Below are 25791 nucleotides of genomic sequence, written 5' to 3'. Positions count from 1 at the left end.
CCAGGCATGCGGGGCACGCGGGTGTGCACACGTGAACGAACACACAGAATCCAGGGAAGGGAGACACCTGTCAAAGATGGAGCCGACACCAGCACTGTGGGCGCTGCTCCGGTGGACGTGGAGACCTGTGGCCAGCAGGATGCCGTCCTGCACGGAGACCGAGCGGTGGGAGAAGGAGGCGATCAGCAGCTCGTTCCACCCTGCAGGAGAGGAGGCCTTGAGGGGAGGCCCACACAGCCCCCTGCAGGAGAGGAGGCCTTGAGGGGAGGCCCACACAGCCTCCTGCAGGAGAGGAGGCCTTGAGGGGAGGCCCACACAGCCCCCTGCAGGAGAAGAGGCCTTGAGGGGAGGCCCACACAGCCTCCTGCAGGAGAGGAGGCCTTGAGGGGAGGCCCACACAGCCTCCTGCAGGAGAGGAGGCCTTGAGGGGAGGCCCACACAGCCCCCTGCAGGAGAGGAGGCCTTGAGGGGAGGCTCACACAGCCCCCTGCGCTGGCGACTCCCAGTGCCTGTGTCACTACCCGGCATCCAGAAGCACAACTGGACTTGGAGGGAGGCTGAGATGACCCCGCTGCTAGCCAGAGAGGACAGGGCAGGCCCAGGGCCACCGACTCCAGGGCTCTGCACCCCACGGTCTCTCCATGCAGCCCGCAGCTTGAGGACAAGGACCCATTTGGATGAACCTTTACCAGACACTGTGAGCGGCCCGGTGGGGACAGTGGAGGCACCTGAGCCTGTGCCGGGGCCCTGACAGCCCAGCTGGGCTCCTTCGGCATTGTCCAGCCACACAGGCACAGCGTGAGGCTCCCAGCAACGCTCGGAGATGGTGATCTAACGGGTGTGAGGGCCAGTTCCCAACACCCAGCCCATCTTCACCAAATGTCCCTGATGGCTCTGTGACAAAGGGGAGGCATGGCCGTGGCCAATGGACGCACAGTGTCCCAGAAATGACAAGGGCACGCTGGCAGCTCACGGCGTCTGTGAGCGAGACTTGAAATCCATCTAGGATAAACCTGAGCAGAGACCTTGGCCCCTTGTCTCCTCTGTGACGTGGGGACCTCTCCGCTCAGCAGTTCATGACAACTGTGGGCGCTGCTTCAGATGATCCTCAATAAAAAGAATGTAAGAGTCTTTAAATTCAAAGGCAAATTGTGAGCCACAGCGTCCCGTGGGCCAGAGTCCCCCTCGGCCACCGCGCGGCAGGGTCCCACTGGGGAAGGAGGGGGCTCTGGGAAGACCGTCCAAGTTGAAGACCCTACAGATCCTGTGAGGAGAAGAGACCTGGAGAGGGCAGCCTCAGGGTGGACCCACCACATGGCTGGGATGGGTGACAGTGTCATCAAGCCACTGTGGGCCACCAGGGTCCGAGGCACATTTCAGAATGGAGGCTCAGGGACGGCCCCCCCAGCACAGGAGCCCTGGTGAGCTTTACCTGCCCGGAGCAGAATGACCTGGTCCTCCAAGGTGAGGTCCGAGAAGTGGGGCACGCGCTTGGCCCACTCGACCAGCGTGAAGAGCTGCTTGTCGGCTGCGTGGCAGATGTTGGTGACGGGGTCGTTGGTCTAAGAGAGGACAAAGTCGTGAGGGCAGGGCCTGGGGCTCTGCGATGCCTCCTCCTCCCGCCCCGCCCCAGGACGGGCACTGGCGGGAGGCGGGCCGTACCGAGCTCTCCATGCTCAGGTCCCCGTAGGACTCCGTCTTGGGCTCCACCGCGAGCTCGGCCTCCAGGATCCTCTCCACCGGCATGTCCTCGTGGCCGCCACCCGCACAGTCGGCCTCGCCCTCGGCCCTCTCGCGGCTCCGTTGCCGCTCTTCCTGCACAGCTGGTGCCCAGCAGGACACGGGGGGTCACCGCGCCACCCAGGACACCAAGGAGCCGGGGACCACGCAGGTCTCAGCTTCCTTGTGTGAAACAGGGGTGGTCCTGGCCCTGAGGCAGCTGTCACGTGTTGACAGACACGCGGGTGCGGCACAGCGCGGGGGCCTCCGTCCACATCCTCCCCACTGCACCAAGTTTGCCTGCTCAGCGTGGGCCAGCTGCGGTGCCCCTCTCTTCTCAGGAGCCCGGCCCCTCACTCACTGCAGCCTCCCGTATTCTGCTCGACCCCCCCCCTGGTGAGCTGCCAGCGGGCCCCAGTTAGGAGGTGACCACACCCCTCTGGGCTCCCCTGACGGATCCCATCATCATCCTGTATTCACTTCCCACCAGGTCTGCGCCTCGAGCAGCCCGAACACAGCATCACCTGACCCGACTCGTCAGGGAAGATGTTCAGGAGCCACTTTAGTAGGGAAGGGTGGAGGGATGTCACCCAGATGACATTCAGAGTCAGGGCTGATTCTGGGGGGCACACAGACAGGGCGCAGCTGGAGCCATCTCGGGGGTCTTATCAAGGTTCACTCCTACTCTGGTCTGTACGTTAGGAGGCAAGGCAGACCCAGGACCGCCCTCTCCAGCAGGAGAGTGGCTACTGTCGACTGAGTGTCCATCCCCTGGAAGGCTGTGCCCTCCATCTTGTTCAACATCTTGTTTATATCCCAGAGTGGGCACAGCCCCTGTGTAAGCAGGCGACTGACCTTGCACTCTGTGACTGGCCCACTGACCTTGCACTCTGTGATTGGCCCGCTGACCTTGAACTCTGTGAATGGTCCACTGATCTTGCACTCTGTGACTGGCCCACTGACCTTGCACTCTGTGACTGGCCCACTGACCTTGCACTCTGTGACTGCACTGGCCCACTGACCTTGCACTCTGTGACTGGCCCACTGACCTTGCACTCTGTGACTGCACTGGCCCACTGACCTTGCACTCTGTGACTGGCCTCTGACCTTGCACTCTGTGACTGGCCCACTGACCTTGCACTCTGTGACTGCACTGGCCCACTGACCTTGCACTCTGTGACTGGCCCACTGACCTTGCACTCTGTGACTGGCCGCTGACCTTGCACTCTGTGACTGGCCCACTGACCTTGCACTCTGTGACTGGCCCACTGATCTTGCACTCCGTGACTGGCCCACTGACCTTGCACTCCGTGACTGGCCGCTGACCTTGCACTCTGTGACTGGCCCACTGACCTTGCACTCCGTGACTGGCCGCTGACCTTGCACTCCGTGACTGGCCCACTGACCTTGCACTCTGTGACTGGCCCACTGATCTTGCACTCCGTGACTGGCCCACTGACCTTGCACTCCGTGACTGGCCCACTGACCTTGCACTCCGTGACTGGCCGCTGACCTTGCACTCCGTAAATGGCCCACTGACCTTGCACTCCGTGACTGGCCCACTGACCTTGCACTCCGTGACTGGCCCACTGACCTTGCACTCCGTGACTGGCCCACTGATCTTGCACTCCGTGACTGGCCCACTGACCTTGCACTCTGTGACTGGCCGCTGACCTTGCACTCTGTGACTGGCCGCTGACCTTGCACTCTGTGACTGGCCCACTGACCTTGCACTCTGTGACTGGCCGCTGACCTTGCACTCTGTGACTGGCCCACTGACCTTGCACTCTGTGACTGGCCGCTGACCTTGCACTCTGTGACTGCATTGGCCCTTGGCCTCTATTCTCCTCTGTCCTCCCCACACAGTCCACTTCAACTGTGGCAAGCAGGCTGGACAGGCACAGGGGCTGACTTTGACCTTGTAGTGCCAGGGACATGGCTGGTCTCAAGGTCAGCCAGATGGGGCATGCCTGGAAGACACCACTGGGCTCCAAAGCCCAGCAGACTCACCCAGAGGCCTGGGGACATGGGGACATGTGATGGGGGCAGGGGAGGGGTGGGAGGGAGGGGAGGCCGTGAGGAGAGGCAGAGAGCAGGGGCAGGGGCCTGTGCCTGGGAGGGGAGGGACCTTCCACAGGCAGGTCCACCCCTCCCCGCTAGGGGCCTTGGTTTCCCTATCTGCAAAGCGGTGGCCACTGCAGTGATCTGGGAGGACCCGTGAGGCACTGCGGCAGCTCAACAGAGCAGCCACGTCCTCTGCCCTGGCCTCTCCAGCCCCTGGCCCCGCGGCCTCTTCCTCCCTGTCCTCCTTTCTCGTCCTTGGTTTCCCTCCTCGGCCCTCATCCAGGGACCCTGTGGACATCTCAGTCTGTGTTCTCCTCGTAGGTGGGTCTAAGGCCGAGGCCGAGGCCGTCCCGTGTTAACTGTTCTCAGGGCCTCCGTCCTCTTGACTTGGAGACACGGGAAGCAAGCTAAGGGAGGCTCCTCTGCGGACCTCAATCCAGCGACACTTGCGACACTCAAGAAAAATCACCTTCAAGCTTCACAGAAAGTGACCCGGCTTCAGGGAATTCGACTCTGATTTTGCCGTTAACTGAGCCACTGCTTGCGGCTCCTTCTCCGCTCGCAGCGTGAACCTCCCCGTCCTGAAGGAGGGGTCGCACCCCTGCTGCGGCTACCTCTGTGCAGCAGTCAGAGATGCTGCTCTGGACGGCAGGACACACCAGGACGATGGCGGGCCATCTGGGATGGGCAGGCTCCCGCCCTGGCCCGGGTCCCCCCACTCTCCAGCAGGTGGTTTTTGTGAATTCACAGTGAAAGCCAGACATGAGGCCCCGCTGTGTGTCAGCGCTCTGCTCAGCACTTTATGCAGACTGCCTTCCATTCACTCCGCAACACCCCTGTGGGGTCTGGAACCAGAGAAGCTGGGTCCCTGAGCCCAAGAGGCAGCCGGGGCTGGTAGGCGCAGCAGGTCACGCAGGCTGGCTGTGCCCAAACCCTTCCTGAACCTGCTCTGCCCCAAGGCCTGGGCTAGTCGTGTTCATGACTGCCGGGGCCCCCAGCCTGCCACAGCTGCCTACGAAGGGCTGACGAGATACCCATCCTCTACCCTGAAACGACCTGTATGGCCAGAGTCTTGGGAATAGCTTCTCCAGAACTCCCAAGGGGGGCTGGGGGTCCCAGGGTCCCAGTCCTCTACCAGCTCTGCCCTTTGCTTGCTGTGTCAGCTTGGCAAGATCCCTAACTTCTCTGAACCTCTGTTTCTTCTTTCAGGAGATGGCCGTGCCAGGTCCCCTTCGACCCTCGTGGTGGGGAAGCTATGAGGACATCACCTGTACCCTGTGGGAGGAGGACCACTCCAACAGCTGCCATTGCACGTCACATGCCCAATTCCTGGCACGGCTCTAACGCCAGTCAAAGGCAAGGGGACCTGGCCACGTGCAGCCAGACAGGCAAGGCGGTCACGTGTGTTGGGCAGCAGTGAGTGCCGCAGAGAGAAAGTGCATCTCGCCGATGCAGGTTTAGAGGGCACAGCCAGGCGAGGCTCTGCACAGAGGGCAGTAGCTAAGAAAAGACGCAGGAAAGATAAGGCCAGCCACACGGATGCCGGGAGGAAGCACCCAGGCAGGGAGAGCAACCCGGGCAAAGGGCCTGGGGCGGAAGCAGCCCGGCTAATGCGAGGGCCTGAAAGAGGCCAGAAAGGCTGAGACAGAGGGGCGCTGAGACAGAGGGGCACAGACACACACGGCCTGGACACCTCACAAGGAGGACGTGGTGAAGGAGGAGGAGGTCAGGGTGGTCTGACAACTGAGGGTGGCCTCTCCTGAGGCGGGTGTGTGCTGAACAGCCAGGCAGCGGGACGCCAGGACCTCAGCTTCGGGGCTGCCACACCCCAGGCTCCCCTGAGCCCGAGGGCTAGGCCAACTGAGCTCCTCACCTCCTGCCAGGACAGGCCGCGTGAGCTGAGCACAGGGGAGAGGGGACCAGCACCACTCGTCTCCTGCCACGGACCTGGGAAACCTTCACCTCTCCGGGCCTGTGTGCTCCACTGTGAAATGCTCCCGGGGACAGGTGGCCCTGAAAGCCACCCCCTCCACACGTCCCCTTCTGGGTGGCATTCCCTCTTCTCAGAGGCTCAAGGACCTCGCCCTGCCTCCATGCTTCCTGTCAGACTGCCCTGCTCCTCACGGAAGGAGCGGGAGGAGCTGCTGGGCTGATCCCTCTGGTCACTTGCTGCCAGATGGAGGACCCCTCACTCCAGACCCCACGACACGCCAGCACCAGGGCCCAGGACCAGCACAGGACACGGCTGCCCCTCCTCAGGCATTAGCTTCCCTTCCGTTCAGCCGGCTGCTCAGTGGACTCTTCAATCCCATAAAGGAGCAATAATCCCACCTCCATTCCTTTCCTCTTGCACCAGAGCAGCCCACCTACATTAGAGATGTGACCCTCCAACGCACCATGAAGGTCCCCGTGAGGCCACGACTGTCACACCTGTAACGCCAGCAGTCCAAAGACACAGACTCTCCAATGCCCAAGGGTCTGCAGCAGACCAAGGTCACGAGTATGGGCAGCTTCCCCCAGAGACCCAGGGCCGGAAGGGAGAAGGTACCTCCACCAAGAGGCTCAGTGTGACCCTCCATGGGGAGAGCAAAGACAGGACCGGACACCTCAGCTCAGAGGACCTCCATCAGAGACCAGAGACCAGGACACCTCAGCTCTGAGGACCTCCATCAGAGACCAGAGCAAGGACCAGACACCTCAGCTCTGAGGACCTCCATCAGAGACCAGAGCAAGGACCAGACACCTCAGCTCTGAGGACCTCCATCAGAGACCAGACACCAGGACACCTCAGCTCTGAGGACCTCCATCAGAGACCAGGACCAGGACACCTCAGCTCAGAGGACCTCCATCAGAGACCAGAGACCAGGACACCTCAGCTCTGAGGACCTCCATCAGAGACCAGAGCAAGGACCAGACACCTCAGCTCTGAGGACCTCCATCAGAGACCAGAGCAAGGACCAGACACCTCAGCTCTGAGGACCTCCATCAGAGACCAGACACCAGGACACCTCAGCTCAGAGGACCTCCATCAGAGACCAGGACCAGGACACCTCAGCTCAGAGGACCTCCATCAGAGACCAGGACCAGGACACCTCAGCTCTGAGGACCTCCATCAGAGACCAGAGACCACAGCACAGGACACCTCAGCTCTGAGGACCTCCATCAGAGACCAGAGACCAGGACCAGGACACCTCAGCTCTGAGGACCTCCATCAGAGACCACAGCACAGGACCAGGACACCTCAGCTCAGAGGACCTCCATCAGAGACCAGAGACCAGAGACCAGGACACCTCAGCTCTGAGGACCTCCATCAGAGACCAGAGCAAGGACCAGACACCTCAGCTCTGAGGACCTCCATCAGAGACCAGACACCAGGACACCTCAGCTCTGAGGACCTCCATCAGAGACCAGGACCAGGACACCTCAGCTCAGAGGACCTCCATCAGAGACCAGAGACCAGGACACCTCAGCTCTGAGGACCTCCATCAGAGACCAGAGCAAGGACCAGACACCTCAGCTCTGAGGACCTCCATCAGAGACCAGAGCAAGGACCAGACACCTCAGCTCTGAGGACCTCCATCAGAGACCAGACACCAGGACACCTCAGCTCAGAGGACCTCCATCAGAGACCAGGACCAGGACACCTCAGCTCAGAGGACCTCCATCAGAGACCAGGACCAGGACACCTCAGCTCTGAGGACCTCCATCAGAGACCAGAGACCACAGCACAGGACACCTCAGCTCTGAGGACCTCCATCAGAGACCAGAGACCAGGACCAGGACACCTCAGCTCTGAGGACCTCCATCAGAGACCACAGCACAGGACCAGGACACCTCAGCTCAGAGGACCTCCATCAGAGACCAGAGACCAGAGACCAGGACACCTCAGCTCTGAGGACCTCCATCAGAGACCAGAGCAAGGACCAGACACCTCAGCTCTGAGGACCTCCATCAGAGACCAGACACCAGGACACCTCAGCTCTGAGGACCTCCATCAGAGACCAGGACCAGGACACCTCAGCTCAGAGGACCTCCATCAGAGACCAGAGACCAGGACACCTCAGCTCTGAGGACCTCCATCAGAGACCAGAGCAAGGACCAGACACCTCAGCTCTGAGGACCTCCATCAGAGACCAGAGCAAGGACCAGACACCTCAGCTCTGAGGACCTCCATCAGAGACCAGACACCAGGACACCTCAGCTCAGAGGACCTCCATCAGAGACCAGGACCAGGACACCTCAGCTCAGAGGACCTCCATCAGAGACCAGGACCAGGACACCTCAGCTCTGAGGACCTCCATCAGAGACCAGAGACCACAGCACAGGACACCTCAGCTCTGAGGACCTCCATCAGAGACCAGAGACCAGGACCAGGACACCTCAGCTCTGAGGACCTCCATCAGAGACCACAGCACAGGACCAGGACACCTCAGCTCAGAGGACCTCCATCAGAGACCAGAGACCAGAGACCAGGACACCTCAGCTCTGAGGACCTCCATCAGAGACCAGGACCAGGACACCTCAGCTCTGAGGACCTCCATCAGAGACCAGAGACCACAGCACAGGACACCTCAGCTCTGAGGACCTCCATCAGAGACCAGAGACCAGGACCAGGACACCTCAGCTCTGAGGACCTCCATCAGAGACCACAGCACAGGACCAGGACACCTCAGCTCTGAGGACCTCCATCAGAGACCAGAGACCAGGACCAGGACACCTCAGCTCTGAGGACCTCCATCAGAGACCAGAGCAAGGACCAGGACACCTCAGCTCTGAGGACCTCCATCAGAGACCAGAGACCAGGACACCTCAGCTCTGAGGACCTCCATCAGAGACCAGAGCAAGGACCAGGACATCTCAGCTCTGAGGACCTCCATCAGAGACCACAGCACAGGACCAGGACACCTCAGCTCTGAGGACCTCCATCAGAGACCAGAGCAAGGACCAGGACACCTCAGCTCTGAGGACCTCTATCAGAGACCAGAGACCAGAGACCAGGACACCTCAGCTCTGAGGACCTCTATCAGAGACCAGAGACCAGAGACCAGGACACCTCAGCTCTGAGGACCTCTATCAGAGACCAGAGACCAGGACCAGGACACCTCAGCTCTGAGGGCCTCCGTCAGAGACCAGAGCAAGGAGCAGACACCTCACCCTGAGACCTGCTGGCTAGGTACAGGAAGGCAGAGGGAGAGGGTCAGTGTGGGCTCACTCTCTGGGCCCCAGGGAGGATGGTGAGCGTGGTCGAGGACGGTGCCCCTGGCCTCTTGCTCAAGGAGCACATTTTCTTGAGAAACCACAGCACCCACGGGCACCTGACTTCCACGTCTCCTCCCACCAGTCCCCACTCTGTCCCCATGTCCCCGACACACAGTGCCCGCCCGCCGAGGGGCGCTCACCCTCCCGCTTCATGCCCATGACCAGGCACTTGTGGTAGCGGCAGTACTGGCAGCGGTTGCGCTGGCGCTTGTCGATGAGGCAGTCCTTGTTGTCACGGCAGGTGTAGACCAGGTCCTTCCTGATGGTCCTCTTGAAGAAGCCCTTGCAGCCCTCACAGCTGTACACCCCGTAGTGCTTTCCTGCCACCAGAAATGGACAAGTCAGGTCGCTCCCTGTGCACTCCGAGATGCCCGCGGCTCTCCCGTCACGTGCCCTGGGCACCCACACAACAGCAGCCCAGGCGCAGCTGGGTGTCCGGAACAGAGCTGAGGCCGGGGGGGGGGGGGGGGGCGCCCTTCCCCTTGCCCTCCCTCTTCCCCGAAGGCCGATGGCCTGGTTAGAAAGCACCCGGCCCGGGACTTGACTTTATTTCTAGAAACAACTCTTGGATTTGGTTAAGCCGACGTCCTGCCTCAGTTGGAGATCTGGGTGTATGTGGTCAATAAAACCATGTTTACCCACCAGGCATGACCTAGCAGGAGAAGGACCTCGGCCCAACTAGCCTTTCTCCAAAAGGGAGCTGAGGCTTAGGAGCCCCACTTAAAATCAGTGTCCTGTGCCATGAACCACGAACAGAATCCCATGCCACGAGTCTTGAAGCGCTAGTGCCTGCTGATGAGCAACTGGGCACGTGATCTTTACAGCTCAGCGGACACTCCACCTGGAGGTGTACACAAAGATCTGACAGAGGAGATTCCGCTTATCTAGAAAAATCTGCCACACTGCTTTATTATCCAGTTGCCCCCGCGGGAATGGCTCATGTGTCTGGCGGGACAGCAGGCCACCCCCACCCGGGCATCGCGGAGTGACCACACTGCCCTGCCAAGTGCTTGACGCGGTGGAACTCAACAAGCACCAGGAAGCCGCTCACCAAGGCCCAGGGCTGACTGCTGGGCGAGGGGGACACCAGGAGCTGGGGCTCTGACGCTGCAGGGAGCCGGAGTCCCTGAGAACTAGCAGACACGGGCAGCTGCATGTCAGAGGAAGCCCCCGATGACAGGCGGCTGGAGGTGGCCCATGACAGGGCCGCCTGGGCTAAGTAGATGACCAGGCAGATTTCCCCAGTCCCCAGCAGTGACCAGCCCAGGGTTTCTTCTTGGGCTCAAAGCACCTGTTGCTCTCAGCTCTGACACATTGTCTTTAAGAAACACAGGACCCCTCCACCCACCGTGCGGCAGACCCCCTGGCTCTGCAGCATGAGCGCAAACTCCACATTGTAGCTGAAGTGACCCAAGCCGGGAGATGCCCGTGGGGCGGTGGCCGGCAGTGGCCCAGCCTGCAGGACTTGGAACTGACTTCCTGGGCAAGTAACTGTCAGTCACTGGCTAAAACGCTCCAGCACCTGAGACTTTCAATAGAGTGGCCTCCTGTAGGAGCCGGGGGTGGGGAACACGAGGCCATATTCACCAGCCAGGACCTTCCCTGCCTTCTCGTTCTTCAGACCACCACAGCAGAGTTGGACGCAACCAAAAAATAATTTGGGCAAAAAGGAAAGAGGATCAAAGAAGACAAAGTCAGTCAAGCACATCTGTGCATGCCCGTAGAGACGTCAAAAATCTGTGATGCCACAAAAGAAAATATGCTAAAGTCTGAAAGAGTGTGTCTGTCTTGGGGACTTTATGGGAATCTTTTACTTTTCCTTTGTAGTTTTCCAATTCTTCAAAGTTTTGGCAATGACTATTGCTTTTATAATTATCTATTTGGGACATTTTATGATCATAAAATTGATTTTTAAAAATCAAGGCTCTCCAGCTGATGAGTGCAGCTCTTCACCATCCACACAGCCACGGTGCCACTGCAGAGGGGCTCCTGAAATGCTCTCAGGAAGCCCCGTCCTGGGAGAGGACCCAGACTGAGGTGCCCCAGGACTCAGGCTGTGAGCCCACTGGCAGGAGTTTAGGGCTGGAGGGTGTCTCCCTTTCCTGTGGGCAAAGAGTCCAGGGTGCAGGGTGGCCTCCCCTCCTCAGGGGCCTGCTTCTGCACGTACCTGAGGATCTGTCCCCACAGATGGCACAGATGTGTTTAACCAGAGATCCGGGGCTGGCCGACGGGTAGCTCATGTTTCCCAGCCCAGGAAGCCCCGGTAAGGGCTTGATGTCCTCCGAGCTGCTGACGCTGTTGACCACATTGAGCTGGAAGAAAACACACGAGTAAGCCTGGCCAGAGTGGACCTGTGCCCGGGGCCTGCGGCAGGGAGCGCGCTGCAGGAGACACAGGTTCACATCAGGGAGCCCTTCCCAGCACAGAGGTCGGGAACTGCCTCTGGGACGTCAGCCTAAGGCAACAAGCCACGCAGGAGAGGAAGGCGACCCTGACCCAGGTTACTGCACTCCGTCTCTGCTGGCGAACAGAGACGGGTCGCACACGGGTCGCACTGTCCCACTGCTGGCAGGGACAGTGTCAGCTGTGCCACCAGGCCAGACACTGTGCCCGGCTCCGGGGCACAGAGGCAGACATAAATGCACACCCTGGTGGAGCTCACTGTGAAGAGGAAGGGAGGTGCAGGCTCACCCCACGAGCCCACTGAAGATGCCACCAAGTGCCCCATCATCGCAGAAGCACCGAAATCATGTCGAGGGCCCCAGGGTAGGTATTTGAACTTGTCTGTAAGTAACAGATGGCCCTCCACGAAAGCAGAAAACCTGCAGACAGTGCTGCTTCCTCTCTCCAGCGCCGATGTGGGGCCAGCAGGTGGCAGAGCGGGCAAAGCTGGCCTCCCGTCTGCCTCCCGTCTGCCTCCCACCAGCTCCCGCCCACCCCGCAGCATCCAGTGCTCTTGGGAGGTGACTGAGAAGTCGCTGCTCAGTGTTTTATGTCCACCGGAGAAAACACCTTAACAAACGTGAGACTGATCCCAAGTTCCTCTGGGTGCCCCTGGGCCTGGGCCAGCACTGAGAAGGAGGCACAGAACCTGGGTCTCTCTCCCATCTGCAAAACACAGTCCCATGGAGGAGCCAGAACAGGGGCAAGCACCAGAAGGTAGAGCAGGGTTGGTGGTGCACGCGTGTCCCCAGATGCCCCGTGGCCGTCCAGGGCTGAAGGAGGGTGCTGGGTTTCTGTCTCGCGACTAAAAGGCTCAGGGGTCGCTCCAGTTGAACTGGGCTGACTGGGCTGCACAGAATAACCCCACAAGAGACACAAACACCTTTTGCTTTGGGGTTGCTGTGACGGCTCCTCTGACCTTAAGGGTCCACAGGAAAAGAGCGAGCGAGAGCACGCGCTGACCCCTTTTATTGAGGAGAAGCTACTCAAATGAGGCCAGGGGTCAGGTGAGGGGGCTGAGTCTATCTTCATGATGTCCACTGTCAGCAGGTTGACTGACACCTGGGTAGGCCACACCCAAGGGCACAGTAAGAGAAGGGGACACACACAAGGCACTTCCATGGAAGATTCTATCCTAACCAGGGCAAGGGGTTAGATTACAGAGGAACAGGTGAGCGTAGCTCCACCCACGGGGCTGTAGGAAGACACACCCGTGCACCAGACACCGACCCTGGAACCCAAGAAGGGTGGGGAAAGCTCTGCCACATTTCTGTGACTGAGCGCCTCAGCACCCAGCCGGGGAGTGTGACCCAGTCATGTGCAAGGTTGGTCTCCCACAGGAGGGCATCCCCGTCCCCTCTGCTATTGAATCTCGCCTCCTCACCAAGGCCGCTGCGATTCCCAGGCTGAGCGGGCTGGGCCCTCCTCCTCTACTCCAGGGCTGTGGGATGCAGGGGTGAGTGACAAGACACAGCCAGCCAGAGAACCGCAATGGGATTCTCCAAGTCACGGGCGTTTCAGTTCACAAAGGAAATGCTTATGGAGCACAGGAGTGGACAGAGGGTCCAGGGGCATGTCATGAGGGATGGGGAGAAGACACAGCCTTTGGTGCCTCACTTTGAAACAGAGTCACCATTGCTCTTAAGACGTGTTTTGTGTAACCGCTACACGCGTGCGGTGGGAGGCCCCTCGGGTCACAGGCTGATGGCCCCGGGGTGGGCGCCTTTGCTCTGTCTTGAGGCAGCACCGTGGTCCCCGGCCCAGGTGCATGCTGGGAGCTTTCAGAGAAACCGCTGCTGCCTGCCACCTGGACAGCCTGATCCCCAGTGTCTCAGCTCCCCAGCACCCGGGCACGGCCACGGTAGGGACCACAGGTGCAGAGTGACCCCCGCCTGCACATAGCCTCGGCTCTGCCCGAGAACCTCAAGAAGGTGGAAATCAGCACTTGGATCGCCCCAGAGGGTGGGACTCAAGGTCAGCTGGCACCGCGGCTCTGCCCCCAATCCTCAGACGGGCAGAGAGGTCGAGGGATAGGAGGCCACCGTGGATCAGAGGACCTTGCCATCCCCCGCACCCCGTCTGCAGCAGGACGGCCCCGTGCGGCCAGCCCACGCTGTCACACAACAGTGGTCCTGCTGTGGACCACTACAGAGCCTTGCTTGGGGCTCTTAAATTCTTTCAATCCTCACAACCCGGAGGTCTTCCTATTTCATGTCCGAGGACACTGGGCCCTAAAGTGGTTTGTCGATTTGCTCATTCAGAAATGGCATGAAGACACAGAGAGGAGGGATGCCGGCACTGTCTCCCAAACAGGCCACCGAGATCAAAGTCCGTGGGCAGCTGAGGAGGAAGGAGAAGGAGCACATCCTACTGGTCAGGGAGACTTCCAGGAGCAGGAATTTTTGAACTGAGCCCTGGAAAGTGGGCAGGATTGGACGGACCAGTGTGGACAAAGGCTTCCCGAGCAAGGCCCGGAGGGAAGCCCAGGGTCTGTGGAGCGCACGTGCCCAGGGGAGGCTGAGAGGCGAGGCTGAGGTGGGCTGTGACAGAGCCTGGAGGCTCTCGATGGCCAGCAAGGAAGCGATGGTTTGGGAGGCAACGGGGAGCCCCTCGAGGACTGACCAGAGGAGCCATGCCCTTGAGACTCCTCCTCCGAGAAGGACAGGACACGTGGCACGCAGAAGGGCAGGTCCACCTCCGAGGAAGACAGGACAAGTGACGTGAGGACTGAGGAGAAGCCCAAGGCTGTTCCACCTGCCCAGGTCCCAGTTAGGTCCCAGCCAGGCCCAACTGCCGGGAGCCAGAACCCTACGCTCCGGATCCAGGTCATCGACCTGGGTGTCAAGAGGACCTCGGTCCCCGCCTGCTCCAGCAGCTTCCCACCCCACCTCCTGGGCCAGGACCCCCTGGAAGAGCTTTGGCACAGTCCCCAGTCTGAGCCAGCCCCTCTCCGACACCTCTTCATGAGTCCAGATGGTGAGAGGACAGAGTGGTGGGACAGGTGGCTGGTGTTCTCTCCCCTCTCTCTGGCTGACTTGGGGACTGGGTGGACCTAGAGCGCAGTGGCTCTACGTCCCGTCAGAGCGCGGGTCTGTCGGCCTGGAGTCTTCTGCCCGCCCCTCTTGTTCCACTGGAGCCCGCTCCGCTGTGCAGGGCACCTCAGAGCAGGGGTTCACCAGACAGGGGGTGTGTCTGCCTCTCCAAGCAGGCTGGCCGCTCCCCAGCCCTCGGCAGAAACACCCTGGGCAGCCGGCTGGTCTTCGTCTGCAGACTCAGCGGGGACCGCTGCTTCCTCGATGCTCCGGCAGCCTCCACGGATGCCGGTCCCACCTTGCTGAGCCGTTTGCAGCTCCATGTACTCCAAAGGCCTGGCTGCAGCAGGCGCTGCTGTTCCCGCGTGCAGAACCCACACATGGGCTGTCCTGTGGTCCAGGCGGGGTCCTCTTCACAAGGACTGACAGGCCTGGACCTTCCACCCGGCTCCTGGTCTGGACTTGCCCCTGACTCACTGTGTGGTCTTGACCAAGTCCTTCACCTCACAGAGACTCCACTTCCCCATCCCTAGGGTGGGTCCAGGCTGTTCAAATCTACAGTGTGTGTGTGTGTGTGTGTGTGTGTGTGTGTGTGTGCAGTAAGTGGGGAGGCTGAGGTTTCACATCTCCTGTGCCTTGCTTGACCGAATCTGATTTCATTTGACATGTAAAGTCATCTAATATGCTCTCACTTGAAGAAAAGACTGTGGCTTAAGTTTTTTTAAGTCGTCAGATTAGATGAAATTTAAGGTCTATTCCAGTTCTAATATTGGCAATTTTTAAATCTAAGTATTTACTATAAAAATATAAACAGATTTGAGAGGATAATAACTCAGTTATCGATGAATTCCTAAGCAGTAATTAGTAAGGACAGAACCAGGTCAGGCAGCAGGGTCAGAAGGGAGGATTCTGAAGACGTGTAGGATCTTTCCAGGCGTGCGCTCGCTCTCTCTCTCTCTCTCTCTCTCTCTCTCTCACACACACACACACACACAAACTGCAGCCCAAACCATTCTCTCTAAAAGGGCATAAGTGTGTTCCCAGTTACCCACTTGGTGTCTTTGGAGATCGCTCAGTCCACTAGCATGCTCTCAGGCAGGCACTGACCCTCACATAGCCTGGGCCTCTCCAGTGCCCAGTCCTGGGCCTGGTTCCACGAAGGCATGTGAAATGCACCTCTCTAGAACCTTCTGGCAGCATGCTACACCTGGACAGCCAGGTATGGGAAGGACAACACTGTCACCACATGCCTGCCACAGGGCACTGTGCACAGCACTTTCTCAAATCCACGTCCCCTTTGACACAGAAGTCCCTGCCGGGTGACCAGGGCAAGTATGTGCAACGCCAGCAGAGAACAGGAAAGCCCGCAGGAGCCAGCTGAATGGTTGGCAAAAGGTCACTGGGTCCCTGCCCCTGCGCCCGAGCTGCCCCTAATTCCTCAAGATGGAAAGGGGAGCAGACGGCCGCTCACACAGCAGAGCGCCGGCCGGGGAGGCCCGCCTGCTGCCCCGGCCCAGGCTCTCCTCTCCACGCCCAAACGCGCTTACCGGTCACAGGTGGAGCATGCTTCCTTCACGAGTCCCACCCCGGCGAGTCCTAGGCTAGGATGACCCGGTGCACAGGAGCTCTGCCCCAATTGCTCCTAGTCCACGACCCGCGGTAACACAGAGGCCTTCTGGCCGGGCAGTCGGGTGAGTTGGGCAAAGTTCCGCTGCCGGGTGGTTCCGGAGCCCCAGCCCTGAAGGCTGGTGAGTGTCCGGTCACAGCTCTGCCAGCACTTGGCAGCTTAATTTAGCTCCCAAGGCCAAACTTGGCCTCTGCACACGGCCCAGTTGGCCAGGACCACGCTCCCAGTTGACCTCTCATCCCTACACTGTGCGGACTTGGGGCCAGGACAGCCCTGCCGCTCCGGCTGTAGAGACGAGTGTCCTGGTCGGGGCTGGTCAGTGGAGTGTGGTCGCTCAAGGCAGCCTTGGAGGGAAGTGGCTGCCCTCCGCTGCCCCAGGGGCCTGCCGCCGCCGCCTTCCCCTCTGCTGCTCCACAGAGAGCAGATTGCTCTGGGAAATGACCGCACTCATTCCTCGTCTTGTCTGTTGTGACTGTCACAGCACCACTGCCGTGAGACAAGACTCTGGCCACCGTGCTCAGCGTGTGTCCCCAGATCCAGGTGGCGACGAGCAGCACCTACACACAGTAGGCCCGCACAGTGGTGCACCCGCCCCAGAATGCAGCAGGTCTGTCTGTTCCTCCCTCCTGGAATCGGCACAGGGAGGAAGGTGAGCACGCCCCACACATTCCAAAGGGCTGGCACCTGTGCTCTGCCGAGCCACGGGGTGGGGTGGCATAAACACATGCTCGGCCACATCCATCCCCATGCCCCAGCAGTCTTGCACCCCCGCTGCCACAGAGGCCGACAGGTCAGGCAGGTCACAGCCCTCCCTGCTCCTTCATCTACAATAGTGCCTTCGACGTGGCACCCCTGCACGAGATTCCTCGGGGCCAGGATAAGGAATTGTCCCGTGTGGCTCTGGAGGCTGCCACGCCTCAAGATCTGCAGAGAGGGTCGGCAAGCTCGGGTCCTGGGAATGCCGTGTGGTCTGAGAGCGGCAGGCTCAACCCGGGAGGAGCCCGTGTTTCTGTTCAAGCCTAGAGGCAGGACAAGACCAGCCCCAGGCTGCGGACGTCAGGCAGGAGGGCTCTTTCTTGCTCAGGTCTGTTCAGACCTGGTGGGTTGCGGGCCCCCGCCCCCACACCACAAGGGCAGTCTGCTCTGCCTGGTCTACCTGTCATCCAGAGACACTGGAACAAGGCTTGACCAGATATCTGGTGGCACTGTGGCCTGGGGAGGTTGGCCACCATGACCGGCCGCCCGAGCTGTGCTGGGAGTGGGCAGCAGTGATGCTGGCTGTTACCCAGGAAGAGACCACCTAGTAGGTGTGGCGCGCAGGGGCTGTCCTTCCTAGCTTGTCACTCCTCCTAAGGCTTCCCGTCCTGTGCCGTGACTAGCAGGGACAGCCTCCTCCTGCCGTCAGTGCTGGCATCCGCCACATGCCGTGTGCAGAGGCTTCGCTGTGCGCCCTGGGTTGGGCTTGGCCTTTGCACTCTGTGAGTCACCCTGGGAAGCATGCCCAGGAGCACTGCCCTTGTGGGTGACCCGAGCCTGCACAGAGCCCAGGACGCCTGCCGTCTGAAGCAGAGCCCTCCTGGTGCACAGCAGGCTTGAGAAGAGTGGGAGACCAAGGGTTGCTTTTGCAGGCCTCCTGATTCGGGAGCCGTTTTATGCAGCACTGTTGCAGCCACAGCAAGTGGGCAGGGCCGCTGCTCAGGAGGGGAGGGCATCTGGCCCTTCGCAGGCCCCCCCCAGCCTCGCTCCCCGCTGTTGTGCACACAGCTGGAGATGGCACGGATGTAACATGACCTGTGTTGCTCTGGGGGGGGTCCATGTGCAGCTCCTGCCTCTCCCCTCTCCACTGAACGCCTCGGGGGGAGGAGCAGAGACCAGGTCCTGCTGGTTTCTGAATTCTAACCAGAGCGTGGGCACTTCACCGCCTCCACATCGATCGCCAGGTTGAGAACACAGGGGGCCACGTTCCCAACAACAAAACAGGCCTGGGAGGCAGGACGTCACAGCCAGGGGTGAGCCACCCGAGCTACCTGGGTGGTGTCCCTCTCCTGGGCCCCGAGGAGTCGTCCACTCCCGGGACTGCTCAGCTGGAAGGCAGGGCCCGACGCTACAGGGGGCTGCCTGCAGGGAAGACCACCACCACCACGCGTGCATGTGCCCAGCAGCGGCTCTGCTCTGGGCCCCCGGGTGAGCCTTCGGGGGCTGCGCGCTCCTGCAGGTAAAGTACCTACCTGAGAGCTGGGTGGGGCCACCAGCCTGACTCCTGGAGGGGCCGCCAGCGCCCCCGAGGGTGGGCCCATGGCAGTCGTGATGACGCGGTACGGGGAGCCCAGAGCAGTGAGGGGGGTCCCCGTCGCACTCAGCGTCCGTGGGGCACTCACAGGGGTGTCCGTGAAGCTGGGGTGGCTGTCCATGGGCTTCCCTGTGGACAGGGCTGCTGACGGGCTCATGGAGGTGGAGCCGGCGTGGCCAGGGGAGCCTGTAAGGAGAGAGCACAGGGGACAGGGTGGGGTCAGACACAGTCGGGGGCCGGCCAGCCTGCCTCGCCTGGCTCCATGTATCCTTCCCCTCTGGCCACTCCTGCACATTTGTGGACCCGGGGGTCACACCTGCACTGAGCCAGCAATGGAGACAAGCCCAGGATCGCAGGGAGCCGGCCTGCCCTGGGATGGGGCCCTCATGATGTCCCAGCGTTTGGGGCCCTGCCTGGAGTCCACTCTAGATGATGGACAGACAGCAATGCCACAGGGGGTGGCCCACAAGCCCAGGCCTGGGTGACGGGGTGGTCCAAGAATAAGGGGGTCAATGCCAAAGCCCCAAGTGGGGGTGGGGGTGGGGGTGGGGAGGGCAGATGCGCAGGCTGCTCCAGCCTTCCCCACGGAGCTCCGGAGACTGGGCAGTGTGAGGCAATGCACTTGTGTGTGGACGCGGCCCTGCCCACAGGAGTCCAGGCCACAGGACCCAGGGAGCCACAGAGTCTGCACCGTGCACCGTGCACCTCCCGGCCCTTGTCTTTTGGAGCTTTTTGCCCACAGATTTTGTCCTGCCCAGCTCTACAGCAAGGGTCACTGGCCCTCGGGAGGAGAACTTGGAGAGGCTGGTCCTGGCTTCATGGCCACGGAGGCCCAGTGCCTGTGGGTCTGGGGGTGTGCAGGACAGCAGCATTGGCCAGTGGTGTCCAGCACGCTTCCCCCATCCAGCTGAGCTCCTGCCCTCCTGCAGACAGTGGCCAACTCGAGAGGAAGGAGAAGAAGAGGGTCTGGAGAGTCCCGCGTGTCCGTTCTCTCCAGGAGGGAGCTGCTTGGGCTCCGCGTTGGCAGAGGCTAGGACACACAGGGGCAGCCCTCCCTGCTCTGGCCCCTGGGGATCAGGCACGCAGAGCTGCACCCACATGCAGAGTGAGGACTGCCCTCAGCTCAGCCGCAGCTGTCCCCAGGGGGGAAGCAAGAGGACGGGTGGAGGGTAAGTGCCTGGCGGCGGCTTCTGCAGAAGCTGCCCACATCCGAGTGCTCACTGCCCATCAAACTCCATGCCACGCAGAGGCCGCACTGACCATGAGGCTTGTGTTCACTGAACAAGCCCTGGAGTGTGCCCACCGGCTGTAGGCACTGTCCTAAGCTAAGGGCCAGGTGAGGAGGGGGACACACAGAGGGACTTGCTGCCTTCAGAGTCGGGGAGAGCAGGGAGCATCCCAAATGAACGGCTCTCTATGGCACAAAGGTCACACTCACATCCCGGAAATGCAGCCTGTGCAGCTCCAGTCCATCTGGGCAGCTGGGCAGCCACTAAGAAAACTTCAGCTCCTTCTCACCCCCAGCCGCCCCCAGGTTCAGGACACCTGGCCTGAGCGCCATCATCTAGAAAGCTCTTGCTCATCCTTCAAGGTCAACTTCAGTGTCACCTCCTCCAAGAAGCCTTCCTGGCGTCTCTTGCTCAGGTCTGACGCCCCTTCTGTTTTCTAACTGCAGTCCACGCTTACTGGTGTCTCAGCCCTGATTCTATTTCCGTGTTTGTTAATCTTCCTGTCTTTCCCACCCTTAGAACAGTGCCCGCCCTGCCCTGCCGGGGTTCTGAAGGCAGAGCCCACGCGCTCTCCTGTCTGCTGTCAAGGACAACAGGATGAGTGGACAGCCATCTGCATCACAGAGCTGCAGATGACTCAGTCATTGAGGGATCTGAAGCCCAAAGTTCACCTGAAGGAGAGAGAAGAGGGCGCTTCCAAAACCTCAAGCCAGGAGCCTTGCAGACGCCCGGTTTGCACAGAGCCTTCTGGGCTCTTCTGAGGCCTGGGAGGCTGACGTGGAAGAGGCTCACCAGACCTGAGTGGGCTTCGGGGACAGGGACAGGTGACTGGGAGCCAGCCCTGACTGGACACTCCCCCAGGGCAGGTCATCGGAAGAGGCACTTTCCAGGCCCCACCCAGGGCCCCTTCTTGTCCTCGGCTCTAACTGGCTACCAGGAGCTGGGCCTTCACTTCCGGCCCCCAGGGTCAAGCACAGGGCCTGGCCCCAAGCCTAGCGCAGAAAGGTGGGCAGCAGCACCTGCACCACCCTGACAGGGGGGTGAGCCAGGCCTTAAAAACCCCAAGAGTTTCTGGGTTGTTTGAGGGGAGGGTCCTTATGTTGGTAGCAAGTGACCGGCCTTCCGAAAGGTAGCTATTTAATGGGTAAGTGACCAAACTGACACTTCCCCCAAAGAGCATAAGTGGCCAATAAACAGATGAAAAAGTGTCAACGTCATTAGCAATTAGGGAAATGCAAATCAAAACTACCCGAGATTCATCTCAAACCAGGCCCAGGGGCAGTCACGAAGAACCAGATAACCATGCTGGAGAGGATGCGGAGAAAAGGGGCAGTGTTACACTGTGGCTGGGCTGTAAGTACAACCGCTGTGGAAGTCAGCGTGGAGGGACTCAAAGGCGAGGCCTGGATCCATCCTATGACCCAGCAGCACCATCCTCAGCATCTACCCTGAAGAATCAATCACCACCTACAGTGAAACGTACATACCGTGTTTACAGCAGCAGGATTGGCAACAGCCAAGTTACGGAATCAGCCTAGGTGTCTACCACAGATGGACAGATGAAGGAAATGTGGTCTACACGCACCATGGAGTTTACCGGCCATAAGGGAGAATGAGATCATGTCATTGCAGGAAAGTGAGTGGAACTAGAGACCATCATGTTAAGGGAATAAGCCAGACTCAGAAGTCCAAGTTTTATGTGTCCCCACATGTGGAAGGCAGAGAGGAGAAAGGGAAAGGAGGAAAGTCCACAGGGGGTCAGGAGGGGGAAGGGAGTGGGGAGGGATGTGAGGGGAGAAGGGAAGTGCGGGGAGTGACCCTGGCCAATCATGTTGTCCTGTTGTGAGCGAGTGCAAACGTGTGACGACAAATCCCACCATCACCTACAGTGGACCAATAAGATACAGAATTAAGAAGAGAGCTATTTAAGCTTTTAAAAAAATAATAAATTGATTTCAGAAAAAGTCCAAGTATATTTTATACTCTGTATAAAGTATCATGGAAATTAGGCTGCAGATTCATGATGTCTGAGAAACCCAGGCCTGCACAGAAATACACAGACGGGGACCACGAAGAACTCACAAGACACTTCAAAACAGAATCAGGTGGTATCATCAAAGTGATCTGAAATTTATAGTAGATGGTTGTTATTGTTATTATTAATAAAAATTAAGGCAATCTGACTTGTCAGTGCAGTGGTGAGAATAGCAAATTGGGAGAAGATGAAATAGCAAGTTTAAGTTTGGTTTTTAAGGATCTTACAAATGGGGCTGGGGCTGGTGGTGGCTCAGTGGTAGAGCGTTTGCCTAGCATGTGGGGGGTACTGGGTTCAATTCTCAGCACCGCATATAAATAAATAAAATAAAAGCCCATTGACACCTAAAAAATATTTTTTAAAAAATGTGGCTAATTTCTGCCAAGTCAATGACTGAGAAGAGGTGGGCTATTTTATGACATATTTTTTAAAAATAAAATGGATACATACATCTCACGTAAATGGCCTTTGGTACTTTGCTTCTCCAAGAAGTTAGAAATAAATAGCTTTGCGTTTAGAAAAGATGGAGAACAATGGCTTTTCTAACTGGAGTGTTCTGGACGGGAAGTTACTCCTTCTCGCAGACGCAGCTCACAGTCTCCAGCCCCGAAGGTACCACGGGTCCGCCACACACTTGTCTATGGTGCCTGGTCTGTTCTCTTTCTTCACCGGGCCTTTTGCTTAAGCTATAAATGAGCACAAAACTATCAACCGGCTCCCGCGGCAGCATCCGAGCTGCAGTGGTGGCTCCTTTTTAAGAATAAGTGGCATTTCCAGCAAATTGATCCAGAGTGGTTTCTCTCTGTCCCTCAGCCCAGGCCAGGCCAAGTCCGAATCTGAAGTCCAGCTTCTCTCTGGTGCCCGTCCACTCTCGGTCTCTGCCACGGCTTGATCGCGTGTCCCTCCAAACTCATTCTGGGACTTAACCCTCAGGAGGGCAGAGTGAGAGGTGCCTGTGGGCGGTGAGCCAGCCTCCAGGCTCCACCCACCAGGGCCCTCTGAGGGAGCCAGGGAGCTGCCTGGCCCTTCCACCCCTTCCTCTTACAACCACACGGGGCTGTTCCCGGCTGGCTTCACTCCTTCCCTCATGTGAGGGTTCAGGACTGGGTGAGAGGCTCCCTCTTGGAAGCAAAGACAGAGTCCTCTCTGGCCCCAATCTGCTGTGGCCCCTCCAGCCTCCAGAACTCTGGGCAACACATTTCTGTTACGCCTAAGTGTCCAGGTCTGAGGTGTTTTGTCACAGCCATAGGATCGACCGAGACAGCCCCAGCCCAGTCCCCTGTGTGTGAGGACCCTGCCCTCGGCCAGGTGCCCAGAGGCCTGGAGACTGTGTCTGTAGATTGCATTCTCTTTCCCCAGCAATGGCTTCATAAAATGACCTACTGATGGGGTTTCTCAGGGGGCTCCTCTCTCCTGGCAGCAGGTCGAGAGACGTGTTCTGCAGTCCTGAGCCTCATCTCCCCAGGAGGAAGCTGGCACTTGGCGACCTGCACACTTCCCTCCGGCTCTCACACTTCCTGAGCACTGGGTGAACACGGCTCCCTGACGCTGGGTGAACAAAGGAGGTGCCAGAGGTGGAGGTCAGGACCGTCTGAGTCTAACCGTCTTGTGAGGACCTGCCGTCATCCGCCGGACCGCACTGAGGCTCAAGCTACGTGGCAGCTTCAGTTTGAGATGCTGCCTGTCCCCAGGAGCCAAGCCTGGGTAGGGATCTGCAGAGCACCTGACGCTACAAGAATCTCGAGTCCCTGTGTGCACTGTGGCCCCGAGGCTCCGGGGGTGAGCTGTGGAGAAGCAGGTGATGCTGAGGCCAGAAGCCCCAGGTGGACCCCAGGTGGGCCCCAGGTGGACCCCAGGTTCACCACTCTCCAGATGGGACCTCTGTGAGCTGAGGCGCCTCGGTGCCACATCAAGTCATTCATGTGGCTCAGAAGCTCACAAGGCCCCCGAGCCAGCAGCCCAGCAATGGGGACCCTGTCACTACCCCTGTAAGTGTGGTGAGGTCAGGACAAGTGTGGTGTGGGGCCGTGGCAGACGAGGGTGTGTGTGAAGAGTGGCCTCATGCAGGTGAGGAGTGGGTCTCAGCTAAGGTGTCATCGCCAAGCCCTGCTCCAGACACACCAGTTGTTCACAATGTGGAATTTTCTGAATGGTTCAGAAATACCACTGCTCTGAGCCCAGAGAGCCCCCCATTACAGCCAGCCCAACCACTCCGAGGGAGCCCCGGGTCTCCCCATAATTCACCCTGACACACGATGCCCATTCTGAATTCCCTCCCTTTGCTGATGGCAATCATCACAGCACCTAGTACTGTGTCTGGAACACGGTGAATACCAAAAAGGAATAGTTGGTGACTAAGTTAATGAACAGTATGGTGTTTGCTGATTACTGTGTGTAACTAGATGTAGAGCTGATCAACATCTCCTCCACATAAGAAATCAACATTGCTGATGTTTACCAGAACAAAAGCCCTGGGAAATCTCTAAACAAGTGAAGAGTGTGTGTGTGTGTGTGTGTGTGTGTGTGTGTTCACTCAAGCAGGCGAGCAAGAGAACAGGAGAGGAGAGAGAGACTTGCTGAGAAAGAGAAGCCGGCAGGAGAAGTACCGATTCCCACCAAGGTGAGGGAGTTGCTTAGCAACCTCCTCCCAGCCAATGGGAGGGAAATGTCAAGCCTGAGTCCCTCTGACTGGCCGACAAGGGAGCGAATGGCGCGGCCGTCCACCCTGGGCTGCTGTGCCAGGGTGCAGGGTGTGCTCTCTGGTTGGCAGCCTCTTCAGGAGGGAATGGGAACTCTGAGCCCATGGATGGGGAAGGGTCAGGTCCTCCTCAGAGCGGGACTTTCCACTTAAGTCGGCGGGCATCGAGGGGCCCCAGCCCACCCATCTCTCTGCGATGGGACAGGCCACGCCGAAGCCTGCCTCCCTGCCTCCAGGGGAGAGATGTGGCACATACTTGACAATCACAGAATACCCAGACACCTGGCTTGTTCTTTGTCTAAGGAAACTCACGTGTCCTTTCTCTCCTTGGCTTTTAACATACAGACTGCTGAGCAAGCCTCGTCAGCAGGTCCACCCACCCCATGAAGGACTTTAATTGACACTTTTATGTCATCTCCTCCGCTGAGTAGCAGCAACAACAGCCTAGCTAGTGTTACTGAGCAACTGGCAGCAGCCCCGAGGCCCCGACCACACACATTAACCCGCTTCTTGCCACATGGCTGGACTTGGCTGCTCCTGTTGCCCTCACTGTACACAGGCAAAATCCAAAAGGAATGCGGCTAGTAACCGGGGCACGTGTCTTTTGAGTCCAGGAAACGCAGCACGTATGGCGCTGTGACTCTGACCTCCCGCAGTGACCCCACAGCCCTTCCTGCCCTCGCCAGCCCGACTCTTGGCCTGAGGATCCAGCCCTGAGCCTTTCTGGCCGGAACGGCCCATCCTGGCACTAGCCCATCACAATGCAGAGCCTGCCCTGGCTCCCTTCAGCAGGGCCCCAGCCCAGGCCAACCCCCCACCCCTCTATAAAAGAGCCAGAGGCTGGGGTTGTCGATTGGCATTTCTTGTACCTGAATTGCTATCAGCGTTTTCAAAGCACTTTCCCGTGAGGGTTTGGCTGCACGGCCATCCTGAGACTGGACGGGGAGGTGCTGAGACCTGTTCTGGAGATGCGAAGCTCTGCATCTGAACAGAGGTGGAAAACAGACTGGAGCCATCAGTCTCCAGTTTAGGAGGGGCCTTCTCTGAGGCCAGGGCCCTTCCTGGCTTTCTCAATGTGGAAAATAAAGGAACGAGGTGGAGAGTGAGGAGGCCCGGCCCCTCCCCGGAGTCTTTGCGGGCATCAGCTCTGGGCTGATGCCCTGTGCCCAGGCCCTCAGGACCAGCTGAGCCAGCTGCCAGTGGGCCCTTGTGGCACACAGGACGGTTCTGCCTGGGCCCTTGTGGTGGACAGGACGGTTCTGCCTGGACCCACGCAGCCCCAGGACAGCTTAAGGGGTGCATCGCCGGTGCTGGGGGGGGAGGGGGCATTTGTTCTTCTCCCCCTCCCCACCCCCTGCCCCCCTCCTCCCCTCTCCTACTCCCTGCCCCTCCCCTA

The 25791-nt window shown here is 59.3% G+C and overlaps 2 protein-coding genes and 1 long non-coding RNA gene across 7 annotated transcripts in view; 1 reads left to right on the top strand and 2 right to left on the bottom strand.

Annotated features, from left to right (window-relative positions):
* Positions 1-25791, bottom strand: part of Rxrg (retinoid X receptor gamma) — a 39018-nt gene that overhangs the window by 6207 nt on the left and 7020 nt on the right. Inside the window, exons 2-7 of one of the 4 annotated variants that reach the window (XM_071600367.1) lie at positions 18372-18619; positions 11210-11354; positions 9183-9362; positions 1663-1823; positions 1433-1562; positions 68-200 (exon numbers count right to left, since the gene is read on the bottom strand). In XM_071600367.1, coding sequence (XP_071456468.1) covers positions 68-200; positions 1433-1562; positions 1663-1823; positions 9183-9362; positions 11210-11354; positions 18372-18619 — 997 coding nt within the window. Of the gene's footprint in view, positions 1-67; positions 201-1432; positions 1563-1662; positions 1824-9182; positions 9363-11209; positions 11355-15568; positions 15845-16063; positions 16314-17299; positions 17544-18371; positions 18620-25791 lie in introns of those variants that run through there. The other 3 variants (XM_071600371.1, XM_071600369.1, XM_071600370.1) reach the window with 3 other exon arrangements.
* On the bottom strand, positions 1830-5091 carry LOC139707860 (protein SPT2 homolog). Its single transcript, XM_071619774.1, has 3 exons — positions 5058-5091; positions 2913-3663; positions 1830-2709 (listed from the first exon to the last, which is right to left on the bottom strand). The coding sequence occupies exons 1-3, from the start codon at positions 5089-5091 to the stop codon at positions 2529-2531; spliced, it is 966 nt and encodes a 321-aa protein (XP_071475875.1). The 3' UTR covers positions 1830-2528.
* LOC139701432 (uncharacterized) lies at positions 15926-21626 on the top strand. 2 transcript variants are annotated; one of them, XR_011704025.1, is made up of 4 exons: positions 15926-16207; positions 16625-16792; positions 19176-20077; positions 20182-21626. It is a non-coding gene; the product is annotated as an uncharacterized lncRNA (long non-coding RNA). The 2 variants fall into 2 exon arrangements; XR_011704026.1 differs by having other exon boundaries at positions 15927-16207; positions 19363-20077.

The sequence above is a fragment of the Marmota flaviventris genome, chromosome 12 (genome assembly GCF_047511675.1).
Source record: "Marmota flaviventris isolate mMarFla1 chromosome 12, mMarFla1.hap1, whole genome shotgun sequence".
Taxonomy (NCBI): domain Eukaryota; kingdom Metazoa; phylum Chordata; class Mammalia; order Rodentia; family Sciuridae; genus Marmota; species Marmota flaviventris.
Note: the sequence above shows the minus strand (reverse complement) of the source record. Positions and strands in the feature narration are given on the sequence as shown.

Coding starts and splice junctions, on each gene's coding strand:
- LOC139707860 (XM_071619774.1), bottom strand. CDS start 5,091: ATGGCAGCTGTTGGAGTGGTCCTCCTCCCACAGG. Junction 3,664..5,057: donor AGTGGTCCTCCTCCCACAGG/GTACAGGTGATG, acceptor GCTGACCTTGAG/ACCAGCCATGTCCCTGGCAC. Junction 2,710..2,912: donor GGCCAGTCACAGAGTGCAAG/GTCAGTGGGCCA, acceptor ACAGAGTGCAAG/GTCAGTGGGCCAGTCACAGA.